This window comes from Lutjanus erythropterus, chromosome 19 (genome assembly GCF_056507025.1).
Source record: "Lutjanus erythropterus isolate fLutEry1 chromosome 19, fLutEry1.hap2, whole genome shotgun sequence".
Taxonomy (NCBI): Eukaryota; Metazoa; Chordata; class Actinopteri; order Lutjaniformes; family Lutjanidae; genus Lutjanus; species Lutjanus erythropterus.
Window position 1 is genome coordinate 12,364,294 of NC_139335.1, and position 18,521 is coordinate 12,382,814.

Genomic DNA, 18,521 nt, shown 5'->3' on the forward strand with positions numbered 1-18,521 from the left:
CTGCAGTCCAGACTGCAGTGTCGACACAGACAGAGGCTCCACTCAGGGACCTGATACAGTCAGGCTGTACGGAGTATGTGAGCGAACAAGTTGTTCATGTGTAACATGGGACAAAGTTGCTCAAAGTTGGCGACAGTGGAATAAATGGACTATGCACTTTGAGCGGAGGATGATGAATGTGTCTGTGGAGCTCAGTTTGCTGGCATGTTTAATTCTGACTTTAGGCTTTACTTTGGGTTTGGGGCCAAACCAGAACACGGAATTTACATTTCTGTTACCTGCTGGCTCCACAGAGTGTTTTTACCAAACCGCAGCGAGGAATGACAGCATGGAGGTTGAATACCAGGTAGGCCTAAATGTAACTTTCTGTCTTGTCTGTAGGTGTCTGACTGTGCCAGTGACAGTCTGTTGCAATGCTGTGCTGGTTTTAAATAGCTTTATTAGTGTTTGGGAATAATGTCTTAACTGCAAAACAAATGAACAGGCCTTGGACTTTGATCTTGAATGTGGAGAGATAAGAAAACCGCAACTGCTGTTGTTGAAGACATCTGTCCTGAGATAACAAAGGGCAGAAAAACCCATAACAGCACCTCTGCTTCTTTGCAAACTGCAGGCACATATTGCAAAATTAACATACATCCTGTAGAAGTACAAACATGTTTATTGTAAATACATCAACAATGGATAACCACAATAATTTATTTCTAATGAATCCAAATGCAAAATACAAATTTGCCAGCTTTCAACTTTTTCAAACACTTTCACTCACCCTAACAAATGTCAAGACTCTTATAATATGTTATCGACCTTTATGACTTCATTGTTGTGACCTTTACATTGCTTCTATCATCACACCAGTCATCACACTACTGCGGTTTCCTTTGGCACAGGACACTGCTTAATGTAATGTCTATTTAAAGCATATTGAGTGTACTTAAAACCAGATGCCATTAAGTTCAACTTCAGTGCACTATAAAGCATACTAAATGGCAAATAATTACAGTGAACATTTAAAAAGTATTATTAAGCAGTATTATTTCAAGTCTTTTGTAATACACCATTAGTATGCTTTTCTAAGGTGTACTTTAATTTCACTAAATTACAAGTGTATTTACGTATGCTTACTTCAATGTAAGTTTATGTACTTTGAAAAAGTACACTGAACAAACAAGGTAAACTTTTCAACAATTTCAATAAACAAACATGTATTAGCACATATACATAATAGGTATCCTTTAAGTGTACTAAGTATACCTGAAGCTGTTTGATTTTAGCACATTTCAGCAATTTAATTGCAATTTAACTAAAAATTTTGTTCCTTTTAATCACAACCAAAATGTACTTTGTACAAAATTAGCTGTTCCAATCATTAACCAGCGTTGGGCAAGTTGTTGAGGAAGAGTAATAAGTTACTTTTTACTTGTAGCTCCTTTAAAAAGTACATTACATTACTTAGTATTTGGTATCAAAAGTAATTAGTTACTTGAACTGTCGATCCAGTGAACTGTTGACACCAAGAAAACATTTGTTGTTAGCTGTCTAGATGTCAGCTGTGGTGAAAACAAAGTCGACTTCTCTGAGTGTGGCCTTCAGATTAGATTCTAATGCCGCATATTTTCTCTCGAGAAGCCAAACAAACTAGAAGTAATGACTGTATTTCCACCCGTGAAAGTATTCCTTTTTCCCCTCCCCTTCATCTTCCATCCTTCGCTTAGCTCTTGGGCTAAGAGCTGACGTGACCTGGCCTGACCTGCCACACATACACATCCCCAACTCAGAAAGTTACTCAGCAACCCAGAGTTTCTTGAAATAGTAACTGTGACATAATTATTGTGTAGGAAACTGTAACCTCTGACACTACTTGTTACTAAAATGAATAATATAAATGTCTCAGGTTGAAGATTGTCATAATAAAAAAAAAATGTAACCGTTGCAGAATCCCTATTTGCACTGTTGAAGTGTGTCTGACAGCGACACTCCTTTTACTGGCCACAGATGACAGTAGTGAAATAGACAATTTTCCCACACAGATACCCAGACAGTCCAGTCATTATCCCTGTAGCGTGTTCTGTCAGCCACGTTGTTGCTCCAGTCCTATCAGGGCTTTAATTTGAATTTCACACAGCCGTTGAGCAGGCAGCCTGATTAAAGCCTGGGCTGTGTGTCTATAGAGTGAAAATGTAAAGATAACAGCGGAGATGTGAGTGAGTTGTTCTGTGCGTTACTGACCTCAGTCCCTCTGTTTGCTGTGCAGGTGATAGCTGGCTCAGGTCTGGATGTCGGCTTTGTCCTCATCTCACCCGGCGGACACCGGCTGGTCTCCGACTTCAGGAGATCTGATGGCATTCACATGTGGGTCACCTAAATGCATTTCAATAACACGCTCGGGGATTTCTACAGAGAACCTTTTTATACTCAGCAATTTTTTACAAGGGTTTTATCTTCAAGGATATGAACAATCTTTGAAGAACTCTCTTTTCCAAAAAGGGGTCTTTGGATGACGAGGGTTCTTAGTGGAACCCTTAGTCTTACAAAGAATCCTTAATAAAAACTTTCTTCGAAAAAGGGGTCTTGGGTAGAACCTCACCTTTTGGAACTAGTATTTCTAAGAGTGTACTCCTGCTGCTCCTGCTACAACCGAACTTCAAATAATCCGAGCTATCCCTTTAATCACCCAAAATGTCTAAGTGGTTTCTGTATTTTCACCCAAAAATTGAAAAAAAAAAATCAAAGTGAATAGCCACAGTTTTTCCACCATAATATTTTTGAGAGCAATTGCCATCTATTCCCAAACTTTGGTATTTTTTTCCTGCAGGGTGGATTCAACAGAGGACGGAGACTACCGGTTGTGTTTCGACAACAGTTTCAGTAAACTCTCAGAGAAGATGGTTTTCTTTGAGGTGATCATTAACGGTCAGAGCAGCGTAGGTGGAGGCCGCGATGAGTGGGAGGACGTGGCCGCGACAGAGAGCGTGGTGGAGTACAAACTGGAGGACATCAGGGTGAGAAAACAAAGACAGCACTTGAATTATCAGGTGATGTCTTCACATGGCAGCACTGACTTTCATCTCTTCCCGTCTGCCTTTCTCTTCCTCCCGCTCCAGGCGAGGATGGACTCTGTGTACCGGCACCTGGAGAGAACCCGCCAGGTCCAGACAGTGCTGCGAGCCTTCGAGGCGAGGGACCGCTACCTTCTGGAGGACAACCTGTGGCGGGTGTCCTTTTGGTCTTGCCTCAACCTACTTGTCATGCTCGCCGTCGCCTCCGCTCAAATCTACACCCTGCGACGCCTCTTTGATGGCAACAAGCGAGTCTGCACGTAGCCACAACAAAAAACTGTTTTATTGACATCCAACTATGAAAGTGAAGAACCTACAAACCTGATTCTAAAAGGTTGGGTATAACATAAATAAAAACAGAATCCAATGATTTGCAAAGTAAGTGTTTGGGAACTGGGGACACAACCTGTCAAACTTTTGAGAGTGAAATTCTTTCATATTCTTGCTTGATATGTGACTTCAGGTCCTCAACAGTCTGAGGTCTCTGCAAATGATTCAATTCAGTGCAACTTTCTCAGTCTTTTGTTGCCCCCATTCTAACTTTTTTTTTTTTTTTTTTTTTTTTTAAGGTTATTTTTTGGGCATTTTTGCCTTTATTGACAGTGACAGCTGAAGGTATGACAGGAAAGGGGGGTGAAGAGACAGGGGATAACATGCAGCAAATGAGCCGCAGGCGGGATTCGAACCAGCGGCCGCCGCAGAGGACTAACAGCCTCAATACATGGTGCGTACGCCCTACCGACTGAGCTATAGGGGCACCCCCCCCATTCTAACTTTTTTAGAACCTGTTGCAGGCATCAAATTCAGAGTGAGTGTGCATTTACAAAAAAAATCAAAGTTCATCAGTTTGAACATTAAATATCTTGTATTAGTACTGTATTCACCTGAATACAAGTTGAAAAGGATTTGCCAATCATTGCATTCTGTTTTTATTTACATTTCACACAACGCGCCAACTTTTGGAACTGGAGTTGTACTTGAAACTTTGACTCAAAACCCTCAACTGACATATGCTTTGCAAGCTGACTTAAAAGGGATAACTCTCACTTCTGGGAAACTGATTCATCATGCACTGGGAACATTTTCATTGCAGCCGAGAAGTGCTCGCTTTGATGTTTTGTGAAATTGCGAATTGCTGACACATCAGCAAAGAAATCACATTTGCAGTACTGTAATACACACACACACACACACACACACACACACACACACACACACACACACACAAGTAGTGTATATAGCTTCATAAAATATTCATTAGTACACACACATAAAATACTTGCAGCACTGATATTTGTTAATAATGTCATCGGAGGAGCTAGAAAAACACAGCTGTTCTCACTGGAATGTTGTTTTATTGAATTTCAGATACATTTTACATAGACATTTATGAACCTATGCTACATTTTATCAAACCAATAACCCCCCCAAAAAAATACCAAGATAATATCAGAAACCTCACGTCCTGAGTATGTACTGTAAAAAAAAACATTTTTATAAAGTCTCAAGCTGTTTTTTTTTTAAACAAAACATGGTCTTAACTGTAATAAAAAGGCAGTCATAACAGCCATCTCCCTGATCAATGTCTCCATCTGGAGGTTAAATAGGCAGAAAACAGTGATGTCTTTTGGCTGAAACATTCACTTCCTTGCCATTATTTGCATACACCACAGTCATTTGTTTCACGCGATTGCCCTCAGAACCTATTGTGCATTTCAGTCACTTGCACTAGATTTCCTCACACTCTGTGGAAACTTTGTGTGGCTGCTCAGTTTCCAGAGCCATCTTTAACATTTTCTGACATAAATCATATCCAGCGGTCACACTCCACCACCTGAAAGGCATTTTTCCTTGTCATCATAGAACAGACACAATAATACAATTTACAATAATAATAAAAAAAAACATTCTCATGTTGAACTGTTTTAATGACTAGACACTGTGTGCTAATTTGTCCCTCAGAGTGTGATCACATCACACTGTGTCTGAAATTACTAAAAATATCTGCATTAGATTCATGTCTTCAATTAGACTTTACACTATTACAACTAGATACTGACCATCTGGGGAAATATTTAAATATTTTTCTGTTTTACCGACAGTCTCAGAATGCTTAAAGCTACTACAGGGAGTGTTTAAATGGTTATGAAATTGATCTCAATTTATTACTGATGCCTCTATGACTTACATAAGCAAGATGGTTTCTATAAAGCTATTCTTAATGTCCGCCACCAGGATGGATTCTCCTTAAATCAGATGAAACAGGCCTGTATTTACATTTTCCACAGCAAAGTTACAGTGAGTAGTAAAATGAAGCAGGAGATTTTTATTCAAATTTTATTTTTGAGCTTATATTTTGTGGTCATTATGGTGGAAATCGTACCGCTTTTGTCCATAAGGGGGTCCAGACCAACAAAATAGAAAAGCTCCTTGTAGTAGCTTCAGTGTAAACCTGCCTGTAACAGCGCTGCTAGAGCTTAAAATAAGGTGTAGTCCTTCTGTTGTCCTGCTGTTGTCATGGATTAAAGTTATTTCAGGTCCACATCAGACTCATTGGGGTCACCACTGGTTTCGGCGGGGAGCTGGGCGCCTGTTCAGGAAGAATCAACCAACATTAATCTCTTGACATGCAATATGGACAGGTAAAATACTGCAGGATCCAGTCACTGGAACAGTGAGGGCGTTTGTAATGAGGCAATCTCTGTTTGAACCTGGATTAATTTATTCCTTAATGTTGCAGCTCAAAAAGAATTGCGTGACAAAACTGACAAAAGTATTGTGCTGGGGCAGATTTGAACATATTAAAGATGTTTGGAAAAATCTGAGCTGATGCTTCATCCAAAGAAAATGTTTTCACACAAGAAACTTAACAGAACCATGGCTCTCTTGGTTGGACAAAGGTTTTGCGGTTTGGTCGAGACCACGGTCCAAGGGAGGGGTAATTTTGGTTCGGCTTGAACTGAAAAGTCCAAAAGTTTGTGCAAAACAAGGTACGTATAAAAGTGCCCACTGAGAATTTTTTATTAGCTTATTTGTCAGGGACAATGCAAGAAACATCGTAGCAGGGCATAATAACAAGATACAGATGTGTTGCATGTAGGTTTTCTAACCAAGTCTAATATGCAACCACTTTCTCTTGTTGCTTCAACTGACTACATTTACCATCAATAATGACTGGACATCCTCATAAAATAACCTGAATTTTTAGACCTATAAGGTATATTCAAAATATCACCACCTCTCTGGGAGCTGTCATGTTTTACTGTCTTACAACACTGAATCAAAGTAATGTTTTTAACGTTGATATTAAAGGGCCTTTTCTTGTTGATCAGTGTCAAAAAAGTCACACTAAATCTACTTTGATTCAAAGCTGCAAGACAAGACATTTACACCTGGTATTAAAATGCAATTTATACTCAGATTAGTTATCCAGAGAGGGAAAAATCCATGTCTACACGAGATGTAAAAGCTTTGTGATCGGAATGTGATCAGATCTGCCTGACCACATCTGGAGGTGTCAACACAATCCATACAACAATCTAACCGGATGTACAGATCCCATTTTAATACCAGGTGTAAATGGGGTGTTGAACAGTGTAAATGTTGATTTACTTGATTCATAGAGATTCAAAAAATCGCTATTACAGAAACAAGGTGGTGATTTTTTTGTTCCCCAGTTTACGTTTGTTGAACATGCATGTGCTGAGAGTAAAGAACAGTGACCATTGTTCGAGCAGTGCCTCTCTGAAGCAGGCAACCTGCCAGTAGAAGGTTGCCATAGGAACATGTGTGCGCTGATGTCAGTGTGTATTGGTTTAGATTCAAAAAGGGAGGCGAGTGAGGAGAGAAAAACCAGGAGGGGTACTACTACATTATCTGAGAGAGAGTGAAGAGAAGAGAAAGTGGATCACACAGGACACAAGGAGACACCAACCACCAGAGACAGTCCCTTTATTGTACACAACACCTCTTTATTTACTCTCCATTCTAAAATCAGTTCATGTTGTTTATTCAAATCAATTAATTGCTACAGAGGCACTTGACAAGGGTTTGCAAAACAAAAAGAAAGATTTTTGCAGGTTGGTTTCCAACCCCTTCCACCAGATTCAGAAAGGGGAGGGAAAAAGGAAGGAGGCAGGGTACATCCATTAGGGAGAAACAACCTAATGTATTACAGGGCATTTACAGTCTGGGCTTCTCGAGGGCAGGCTAAAGTGACAGGCACGAGGGGAATTCAACAAACTCTGGCCAATAAGTTTTATCATCACACTAACTTTTGCATATCAGGGATCTAATGTGAAGGGTGGTCAATCTTAAGATTTATTTTCTGGTGCTGTCACTGAAAGCCAGACCTGTAGAGAATTACAGGGGAAGAAGAAGCACATTCTGTCTCCGAGTCTGTGGTTTGGGACACTTGGTTTCTTTGTCTTGTCAGGTTGGCTAATTAAGTTTCTATTCTCTGTTTTGAGAGAAGAGAATAGTCTTGACAGTTTCTCTAGACAGAGTGCGCTTTGATACACCACAATTCCCACCACCTGCTCACCACCACTACTGTTCAAATCAAAAACAGAAAACATCCTAATGGCCCAACGTCACACCCCGCTCGACCAGTTTCCCCCTAAACGTGTTCAAAGAAAAGTTGGTTTTCAATGGTCAAATACCCTAAAAGAGCAATCAAAAGATATTTATGATCAAATAATCACATATGTGTAGACAATGTCCAGCCCTCCCAACACACAACATGTCGTTCAGACGGCTAATCCCTGTAGCAGAACCCCAAGTTAACAGTCCATGAGAAGCTGGGGAGGTGAGCTGTACAGAGCTGATACAACCAAAAACTTCAAATGAAATATGACAAATGCCCGGGTTATAAATAATGCATCGGGAGATGACTGATCTCTTTTTCCCTATGTCCAAGGTTAATCTATGAAATGAAAGTGTTAGTGCTTCCTTTAAAGGGACGATTCACCACATAATCAAAAAATGCGTACTTCTCCTTTGGCCTGTGGTGTTATTTATCGGTCTAGATTGTTTTAATGTGAGTTGCAGAGTTTTGGTGAAATCTGGTGTAGAGAGATAGAAATAAATGGCACTGGTGCTCAAACTGTCAAAAAAAACGAATTTTAAAGTATAAATCTGTAATAAATTTACTATAATAAATCATAAAAATATCACACATCTTTGCAACCGTGCTGCCAAATTTAAATTTCCATTCTGTACCGGAATAACTGTTTTGTATGTCTGTTTGACATTTATCAGATTTTGAATTAATGCAGAATGTTCGCGAAATGAGTAAGTGTCTGTTTGAGTCATCAGAAATCATAAAAATCTTGTAGAAGGTGTAGATGTTTTATAACAGCTTAATTACGCAAAATATTAATGAAGTTTGGCAGGCAGAGAGACAGATCATCCAGAGTATGTTATTTAGGAACAGTAGAGCAATAGGATTTCAATCTATTTAATATACTGTCTATGGCAATGGCTTATTGGCATATTGCTTCCTCAAAAACTAAAAACCAAAGTCTCTTTCCAGGAATCGTGACCCTGTTACTCAAGGCAATCAACAGACCTTGTTGTGAGCAGTTTCATGTGGGAACTACTTTCATTCTCTGGTGCAAACTTGGCGAAAACAATCTAGATTGACAAATAGCACTACGGGTAAAAGGTAAAATATGATTCTGGGGTGAACAGTCTCTTAAAAATGACAACTACAGCTGTATTTTGACATGTTGGGCATGTTTTTGTCATCAACCCTGCGATTAGATGAGATGCAAGTGCTAACTCCCCAGTATAGGCCAGCTATATACAATGATACTTTTAATGCACTGATAGCAATAATAAATGTCCCAGAAAGAGATATGCCAACTCCATGCTCCATGCTTAATACCATCTTTATACATCCTCGTCTACACACCCCCACCCCTTCATCCTCTCTGAGAGGAAACTGTCCTGTGTGCTCTGCTCTATGTGAATCAGCTAATCCAGGAATGAACAAAGTCTACCCGCAGGCTGAGAGTCTCACTGGGGTTCAACTGAGACTAAAGGGATTCAAATTCAAGGCTTTATCAGCTCAGAATTAGCGGAGAGAAAATGCAGACAGCCTTCCATCAGTCTCTCTCCATCTCCCAGGTTTTTATGTGCATAGTGTTCTGGTAACGGACTACAATATCCCCGTCGTGAGTGGCTTGTTGGAAGGCGAGATGGTTACAAGTGCTCAAATCATAACGGTCATAATCTGGCTGACATCTTTTCATCGTGGTAGGCTCATTCACGGCTACTCTCTCAGTCTCATACAACCCTGCACCGTGTCTTTTTTTCTGTAATTAGGATTTCTTTTTTAAAGCTACAATTATGACGCTCATTAAAAAGGACAAAGTCACTCAAATAAAATAACACAAGGGGAAAAAATGTAATCGACATCACCAAAATAAAAACAGTGATAATAAGCTACTCTTTTTCAGTATGAAATCAGTTAGAAAATGAAACCCCAGGAAAACATTAACAACAGGTTAAGTGCGTATTTTACATAGAGATGGAGACTCTGGGCCAATCTAAGAAGGTGGAGGGAGGGGAGAGGAAAGCCAGCCTGTAACAGTTAATAAGTTATTTAATGAGCGTCTGCCAGGAAATAAACCAGTTATTGCAATAAAAAAAAGCTCTTGAACTGAATTTGATACATCAAATTAAATGCATCCTACAGATCAGCTGGGGTTTATTTTGTATTACACAGTTGCCACAGCAGTCAGATGTAATATTCAAGTGGTTAAGGGCTTTCTCTCGTTCATGTGCACTGATAAAGACGGTATTAGCAGCTTATTACATTGCTTGAAGAGACATAATAATAATGATGCGGCTGGACGATGCACATTTTGCACCGTTATCAGTGGGCCCCTCCCCTCGAGCCCCCGCCCCCTGGCCTTTAGTGTGCAGATACACACACCCACACACAAACACACACACTTAAGGTGGGCTTGGCCACAGGTCTAGTCTAGCAGGGAGGGCTCAGCAGGGCGGATAATGGTGGGCCGGTGAGAAGGAGCGCCAGGGGGTCTTCGACTGCAACGAGGGAGAGAAGATACAGGACAAGGAGTGAGACAGCAGAGAAACCAAAACAACCCGACAGAGAAGGACAGTGAGGACAGGGAGTGTGACAGAGGAAAAACAAGAATGAAAAGGAAAATGAAGGTCGGGACATTATATTAAATATAAAAACTAAAGACGCACAGAGACGTCAGTATCTGTATAGGCTGTCTATTTCTATCCGATATGAATAGGCATACATCAGCCCTTCAGCTATTAACACACGACCCTCTTATTTTAGCTATACAGAGGAGTTTGGTTAGGTTTAGACACCAAAACTACTTGGTTAAGTTATGAATAAAACTACTCGGTTAGTTTTAAGGACAAACAACTACTCTGTTAGGTTTAGACAACAAAATTATTTTTATTTGAGGTTTGATTGAGGCACTAAAACTATTTGGTTAAGTTATGGAAAAAAAAAAAAAAGACTTGGTTAGGTTTAGGGAAAGATTATAGTTTGTCTCTGCCATGCTCAGCTAAATACAGCTGAGTGTAAATAGCCCCATTGGCTATACCAACCCCAGTGCAAATACCATCTACCTAATTTTTATCTGCATCTGTTCAACCAATAAAATTATATGTCTCTATATCCGTATTTGGATAGAAGACCAGAAGTGGGTGTGTTGTATACCGGATTTCATATTAAACTGGCCAACTGTTTTAATTTCTAAACCAGTTTAATGAAATGTCTAAAGCCCACCACTACCTCCCATTTAGCTGGGAGACATTGGAAAAAAAAACCCTGAAAGAATTGTTTTATTAATGAAAGATTCTGTTTTGTACTGGAAATAGATGCTACAGTAAATGTATAAAAGTATATAAACTTATCTTCAGCTGAAAGGAATAATCTTGGTGCATTAAATTAGTGATTGATTCAGGTTGTTAGGATCTTTTTTAACTATGAGGAGGTAAACCTGGAGCTAACTTTGTCTGAATAATAACAAGCAACTTGGGCTAGAAGAAATATCCTTTCCACTGCACTGTTTTTGCTCCCCTGAATAATGTGTTCGGATTCGGGTGCATCCCTAACAGAGATGGGATAAATGGTGAGAAACAGAAATGACAAATGATGCCTGTGACTCTTAAAGGAAAGAGGATGATGAGATATTTGTGACAAAACATAACAATTATGTTGCGACAAAAACTGAGTAACATACATGCAAGACGAGGTGTTGGTAATCACATCAAAATGGGAAGTCATACCTGGGTACACCGGGTGGAACGCGGGCTGGCCGAGAGGGGATCTGTGGGGGTGCACTGAAGGGATCCAGGTTGCTGTTGAAGGCGTTCATGGGTTGGCCTGGGCGAGAGGGGATTGGTGGTGCACCGAAGGCGGGGGAGGGGTTGAGTGGAGCCCCAAAGGCAGGGGAAGGGTTCAGGGGTGGTCCTGGTGTTTGGCCCCGAACAGTAGGCGGACGGCTGGGGGGCGGGGCTGCTGCAGCAGGCGGCCTGCGCTGAGGGGTTGGGCTGAGGAGGATATGATTCAATTAAAATGACATCGTAATAAACCCCTAAAAGATGCCACTATCACGTGTAACTACACCTCTCAAAGACAAAGATTCTCTTTCTCTGTGCTGTTTCTAATCTCATATATTTAAAATGTGTAATTGCACTGTGCAAAACTGTGTGTTTCATTAGATTCTATATTTTAAGCGCAAATGTTTGTCATGTCTTATCACCTGGCATCTTGGATCCAGGTGTTGTTTACAGGTGGGGGTACTGGGGTGGAGATGGTATTGGCGCTGATGTCGCCAATAATGTGCAGTGCCTCCTTGAGAGCGTGATACATCCGTAACATTTCGTCTCTGCGCTGGGCCTGGTCAGCCGACTCCTCCATGAGGCTGTTCTGATCTCCAGATGAGTAGAGGTAGGCCAGCAGCTCAGAGTGGATGAAATCCTTCGCCTGAACATAAGGTATGATTATTAAAACAAAGATGGAGGCAAATTACATCGATAAACAATAATTTTAAGACCTGGTGAAGCAGCAGCCAGAACTGAAATGATCAGAAGTTTCATGAACTGGAAAATGGCTAAAAGAACTGAAAGACTGAAGCTAAGAAAGGTGAGGACTATTGAACCACAAGAGCAAAAACTATTGATTGATCCTTAAACAAAATAATAGCAAGAATTTGTAGAGGAGCTGCCCAGTCGACTGTGTGTGTGTGTGTGTGTGTGTGTAGCTGTTGGATTGCTGGAAGCCATCAAATGAGCTCATTACAATAATAAAACCTAATAAAGGGCGAGTGGACAAGTCACTGTGATTGTGCATTGTAAATTTTTTTTTACTAGTGTCCTCAAGTTTATGATCTTGTTCCTAACATGAAATACTTGACCACTGCTGCTCCTAAAATGAACAAGAAAACTTCACACTAGTCTGCAGCACTGTTGCCTGGTTACTTTTATATAGAATATACTAATGTAGGATGCAACATTTGATGGATAATGGCAACGCTTCTGTCAGCATACAGAGCTAATGGCATATTACATCCATAAATACATAGAGAGATCTGTATAGTTTGTACAAAATGTACTTTATTTGGTATCTAGGATGGGCACAATGCAGAATTACCAATTATTACTGTCAGCATTTTGCATAGAACATGATGTTAGGTATGACAGAATACCCTTTAAAGCTACAATAAGCATTTTTTTAACTGGTTATGAAGCAGTCAATCTGCCACCGGGTTGGCGTCTCTGTGAAATCAGGTGAAACGAGCCTGTGTTTACATTTTTCCAGGTGAAATCACAGTGAGCACTAAGTTAGTTGGTTAAAAGGAAGAAGGAAGAGATTTTTATTTACATAACATTTTTGATGTTATATTTTGTGGCTACAGCCTTTGTCTTCCAAAATCAACTCAATATGAAAGTTCCTTGGAGACGCACTAACTAACCCACCAAATGTGCTGGGGTCTACACTGCAGTGTACAAACTGCTGGTCATAACTCATCTTTTTTTTTTCTGTAAATTCTCCTTGAATGAAATACAGCTACTGTTATTATTTCTCTTTTGTTTATATGTATAAACAAAGCACGGGGTTTGGATTAAAGGAGCAATGGGCCTCTTGCAAGAACATTTTCATATTCCTATCTTAAATTTCTTTTACAATTACTGAATCTGTCGACATTATCTGTTACTGGCTAGTGTCTGCTGCTGCTGAGGACGGGTGGACTCACGTTGTTGATCATGAGATGCATTATGGTCTTGGGCATGAGGTCTCTGATGGATTTGTTGATGATGCAGATGTATGAATCCACCAGGTTGCGAATGGTTTCCACCTGCCGCTCCAACTGAGGGTCCATAGAGAATGTGTCTGCAGGGGCAGCCTCTTCATTCTCTGTCTAACAACAACAACAGACACACACAGATTAGGAGTAAATATATCATAAATACATCTCTGTAGACACAGTAATAGCCACAGTTACTTATCAACTCCAGCACCAGTGATGAAAACATCACCAGGGTGGACACGCTAATTTTTGCCCCGTTTCGACACAGGCAGTAAAGGCTTGTTTTGTTTTTTTTGCTCCTTTTTCGTTCACATGTGCTGCTTGGTATGACATGGTGAGTCAGCCCAGCACAGCAGAGTTTGCACCCTCATAAAAGTGCATTTACTGATGACACGTTCACCTTTAGTCGAGTGGCTGAACGGTGGACAAACATTTTATTTCCTTTACATGGTTCCATGTTAATGTTTATTTTTCAATTGCCTGGTTGGGCAAGTGGGTCATAAATCTACTCACCCAAAGATAATTCATACTTTACTCTGGACATATTGTTTTATTAGCCGCTACTGAATAACAACAAAGACTGCAACATCTATAAAATGTCAGAAAACAGTGAAAAATGTCCATCTCAGTTTTTCAAAGCCCACAGTGATGTCTTTAAATGTCTCATTTTGTCAGTATGAAATCCAGATATTCAGTCTAATATGATAATAAATGTAGAAAAGCAGGAAATTTCCACATTTGAGAGGCTGAACACGGTATTATTAACTGATTTGTTGCTTTTATAGAAAAAGAAGGCCGCAGCCACACATACCTGGTCCTTCTCTGGATAAACTCCTGCCCTGAGGAAGGACGCTTTCCAGCTGTCCACATCCTCTTGAGAATCACAGGCCAGCTCTATTTGGCGAAGATCCTTGTACACGTTCCTGTACAGATAAACAAAAGACAAACACACGCATGCTTTTGAGTGTGTCAACCTAACAAGTACACAAGGACATGCATGCGCACACAAAAACCCCCCACCAAGGCTAAGGTACAAGCACATTCACAACGGTCTCAACTTAACAATGTTACCCTGACCTCTGTTCAGTGTTGAAGATTGCAAAGATGTGTTTTGTGGACATAAAGCCTTTCTCCACATCTCTGAGCTTCAGGTTGTCCAGGGGCAGCATATACTTCTTTTCTTTCTCCTAGCAAGAGAGAGACACAAAAAAGTGACTTCACAACAGAGCTGAAACCTGGAATATAAAACGACATATCTTCATATAGCAGTTCCTCCAGGATCTCGCAGGCTTTTTTTGTGATTTTGCATGATTTCATGGCAGTTTTTCTAAAAAACTGTGATGCGTGTTGTGGCATTTTTATGCGTTTTATACTTTATTTGCACTACTCATTCTATTTGCACTTCAATTATTCATTGCAGTTCATATTATCGTTACAGCTCACTTTGTCTGTGCCTTGTTATCTTCACAGTATCTGTCTGTGTTTTTTTAGCCACACTCTGAAACACTACAAAACAGCTGCTAATTACTCATCCTGTGGATGAAACATTACCTGTACATCTGTTACATGTGTATCTGTACAGTTCCCACTGTTTATCTGTACCTTGTTATCTTCACAGTTTCTGTTCTGCTTTCCTTTGCTATTGCTTAACTTTCCTTTTCCTACATTCTTAGTATTTTGTTTCTATCCCAGTGTCTTTAACCGTTCTTTCTGTTTGAGTACTGTATGTTCACACCAGGGGTCTGACACAAACATCATTTTATCCTCTTTATGTCCTGAAAATATGGCAGAATTGACAATTAATTAACTGACTTTGACTTTTTGCAATATAGTTGCAGGAGCAAGTGAAAAAGACAAGAAAAAGAAATGTGATTTTTTTTTTCTTGTACACTTGTTCCGGTTACAAAAGATCTGACAAAATATACTGTATTTATAAGTGAAGAAGTGCACCTGTTACTGATACGTGCAATGCACAGCACATTGATAAATGTCAATAAGAATGATAAATTGTGTTTCTTTCAGTACCCATTACAGAATTTAAAAAATGACAACAAAAGTGAATAATAAAACACTGAGATAGTTCATTGAAATGTACATGTTTAACATTTATGTGTGGGACTTCTATGATAGCTGGAATTTGTGGAACATTATGATGATTGGTCAGATTTACAGAGGAGTTGCGGTGAATGGACATTATTACAAGGTCTTGCAGAATTCACAGAGATTGGTTTGAATTTTTGCAGTTGCAACGTGATATCTCCCCAGAGGGACTGATAAACGGAGAAATTATATATATTTTGGTAATGGAGATGACATGCAGTGCTAACACCTCTCCACCAATGAGCAGACATGACGGAATGCATTTCCTCTGTGTGGTCCACCACCAGGCTGGTGAGATGGAGAAACGAATGATGAGGGAGGAGAAGGAGGAGGAGGAGGAGGAGGAGGAAGAAGAGAGGAAGAAAAGGAGGAGCATGAGGGAGCTCTGGGGGGATGGGATGCCAGCTTTCACTGTTGAGCAGAGACATCTGGAAGCATTTACGTCTGCACTAACACAGAGAGCGGCGCAGGCCCAACAGTTACATCACTCACAGCTCCACACAACCCCCCGCCCCAACCACACACACATACACGCACACAAAAGGGCAAACACTTAACTGCACGTGCAAAGACAAACAAACACACATGAGCTTGAACGAATTGAACAAACACGTATCACGGAATTTGGGTGTGTGCAAAAACACGCACTCGTACAGATGTGTCCAAACACTAAACGATACAGGAGGACTCGTGGACAAGCGCCTACACACATACACACTTGTACACACACAATCACACACACACCCCCCCCTCCGGCCCCCGTAACCCAGTACGATTTCCTGCAAATTCCAAAGTCAGATCCCGGCTGGAACATTTCAGCCCGCCTGCCACGTCAGTTTGCCTCCACCATCCTCCCTCTCTCATTCGCTTTCTCTTCATTTCTCTTTGCGTCTTCGCAAAAGGCGACCAACGTGAAAAAGCAACGTTTCCAATTGGTGTTTAGGCACACCGAGGCCACCGGACTGGAGTTCATCTTTAGCAGTGATTTGTGGTGATATATTTTAGGGGTCTTTTTTTATTTTGCTGGCAGGATGGATACAACTGAGGCCTTGGGAAGAAGATCAAGCGGTGAGTAAATCATTAACAATGCTATTCATGCTTTGTATGCACTTATGATCATTGTAGTCAAGTATTCAAGGTAGTTAAATGAGTATTTTGAATACCGTCCATAATCAAATAATCTAGTGGATTAAGTTTACGTGATCTAAAATGAAATGAGTTTCACAGTGCACTGACGTGTCCTTTTTACTGAACGTTACTCTCCAAGTCCTTGAATGCAACCTTTGAAAACATCTATAATATAAATGAACTGTAGAGCAGAGTCTGCTGAGTGTGCAGTGTGTAGTTATTTAGCCAAGAGGGAAGCAGTCCAGTCTGAATCAACTGAAAGCAACAATGTAAAGGTTGTACTGCTCATGTTAAGCTATTTAAAATAACAAATGTGTTGAGATAAAAAGTATTATGACATTTTAACAGTATTTTGTCATGTGTGCAATTGTTTCACCGGGCTAATGTTTACTCTCCGTGCCCTCTGTCCTACTGTCCTAGGGTAGCGATCTGCAGCCGCAATGACCTCAGGGTCCTTCCTCCTATCAGAGTCCTCCTCACCCCCCCGCCTGCCCAGTGTTCAGACTACCTGTTCATCAGGCTACAGCTGAACAGTAGTCTGCACATTGGTTAGGCTGGGCTGGGACGCACACACCTCCAGCCACCGCTGGTGACTGATGATGACACCAAATCTCCACTTCAGCATCTTCATCTCTATGCATTCCTGCGGTGCTGGGTCGAGAGCCGCGTATCGTTCAAAACTTTTCAATACCAGCACTGGTGCCGTTACCTTGGCTTCAATACTGCTTCCTGAATGATACGTTTTTGCGATACCAAAACCATTTGATCAAAAAGTAAATAACATTAAACATTACAGTACAATTAAAGGAAGACACTGTTCAAAGACCCAGTGGTAAAAAAAAACAAAACAATGATCCACGTCTCTAAATGATATTAGATCTTGATACAAGCATGCTGTGTGCTTATTTGCTCTCTGACTGGTATGATAATGCCTTTACAAAAAGTCCACGATATGCTATTTATGAAATATTAGAAAACAGAAAAAAAAAATTGTAACCTTTTTTTTTAAATTAATAAATAAATCTGATATATACAGCATTTTTTGTTCTCAATTTTAAGTGCTTCTGTGTTCTTTCTTTAACAAAAAAGAAAATAAAAATAGCAGTCATGACCTAAGCATGTCCAAAAAATGAGCATGAGCTGTCTTTGGCCATGAATGCTTGAATTATTATGTATAATTGCAAAACAAAAACAAAGCAACAGTCCGTAGTAGTCCTTTGATAAAATAAAAATAATAAAATTAATTCAATAATGTAATATTATAGAAGCTATTGCAAATATTCGGTACAATAATGAGATGTTTTTTTATTTTGGATATATTGTTATATGACAAGGCATTTTTTCGATATACTCGATAGCACTGAAGCAATTCAATTGGTGCCATAAAAGCATCAACGTTCGATACCCAGCCCTAGCTGTGTCATCTTATCTTTGCTACCCATATCCCCGTGTGTCCAGTGAAAACCAGACTCACCTCCTCGTCTTTGTACCAGGACAGGGACTCGGCGGTCAGGACAAACCAGTACTCCTTGGAGCCTCCCTTCATGATGCTGATGTTGATGGTTAGCCAGCCTTTCCTGATCACCTGCGATCACAGCAAGGAGGAGAGAGAAGGGTGGTAGGGAGAGAGGGGTACCAGGAGGACGGAGGAGAACAGCTTTGTCAATCAGGCTGATGCACTGGAGACATGAGCGCCTCATTAAGCGTTGCATCGTTAATACTGGGATGTGACTGACACTAATAATAAAATCTTACCTGCTTACCTGCAAGGTCACTGTAAATTTGGTTGTCTCTCATCTTTTTATCTTGATATTCAACATTTTTGTGTCTGTGGGTCTAATATTACTTAAAGCTACTTCAAGGAACTTTGACATTTTCTTGCCCCTGTTGATAAAAGTAGTATTTCAACCATAATAACCATAAAAAT

The 18,521-nt window shown here is 40.2% G+C and overlaps 2 protein-coding genes and 1 long non-coding RNA gene across 10 annotated transcripts in view; 2 read left to right on the forward strand and 1 right to left on the reverse strand.

Annotated features, from left to right (window-relative positions):
* On the forward strand, positions 1–3,600 carry tmed1a (transmembrane p24 trafficking protein 1a). Its single transcript, XM_084744217.1, has 4 exons — positions 1–346; positions 2,255–2,352; positions 2,816–3,002; positions 3,105–3,600. Exons 1-4 carry the CDS (start codon positions 152–154, stop codon positions 3,321–3,323), a joined length of 699 nt encoding a protein of 232 aa, XP_084600343.1. The 5' UTR covers positions 1–151; the 3' UTR covers positions 3,324–3,600.
* Positions 3,601–5,370: 1,770 nt separating this feature from the next.
* Positions 5,371–18,521, reverse strand: part of dnm2a (dynamin 2a) — a 42,910-nt gene continuing 29,759 nt past the window's right edge. For 7 of the 8 annotated variants that reach the window (XM_084744027.1, XM_084744026.1, XM_084744024.1 and 4 more), the window contains 7 exons: positions 18,069–18,179; positions 14,444–14,553; positions 14,178–14,289; positions 13,313–13,477; positions 11,819–12,042; positions 11,343–11,606; positions 8,586–10,115 (listed from right to left, as the gene is read on the reverse strand). In XM_084744027.1, the coding sequence (XP_084600153.1) occupies positions 10,043–10,115; positions 11,343–11,606; positions 11,819–12,042; positions 13,313–13,477; positions 14,178–14,289; positions 14,444–14,553; positions 18,069–18,179 (1,059 nt within the window). In that variant the 3' untranslated portion in view covers positions 8,586–10,042. Of the gene's footprint in view, positions 5,650–8,585; positions 10,116–11,342; positions 11,607–11,818; positions 12,043–13,312; positions 13,478–14,177; positions 14,290–14,443; positions 14,554–18,068; positions 18,180–18,521 lie in introns of those variants that run through there. The other variant, XM_084744023.1, reaches the window with a different exon arrangement.
* On the forward strand, positions 15,801–17,632 carry LOC146309397 (uncharacterized). The gene is made up of 2 exons (XR_014772426.1): positions 15,801–16,534; positions 17,015–17,632. It is a non-coding gene; the product is annotated as an uncharacterized LOC146309397 (long non-coding RNA).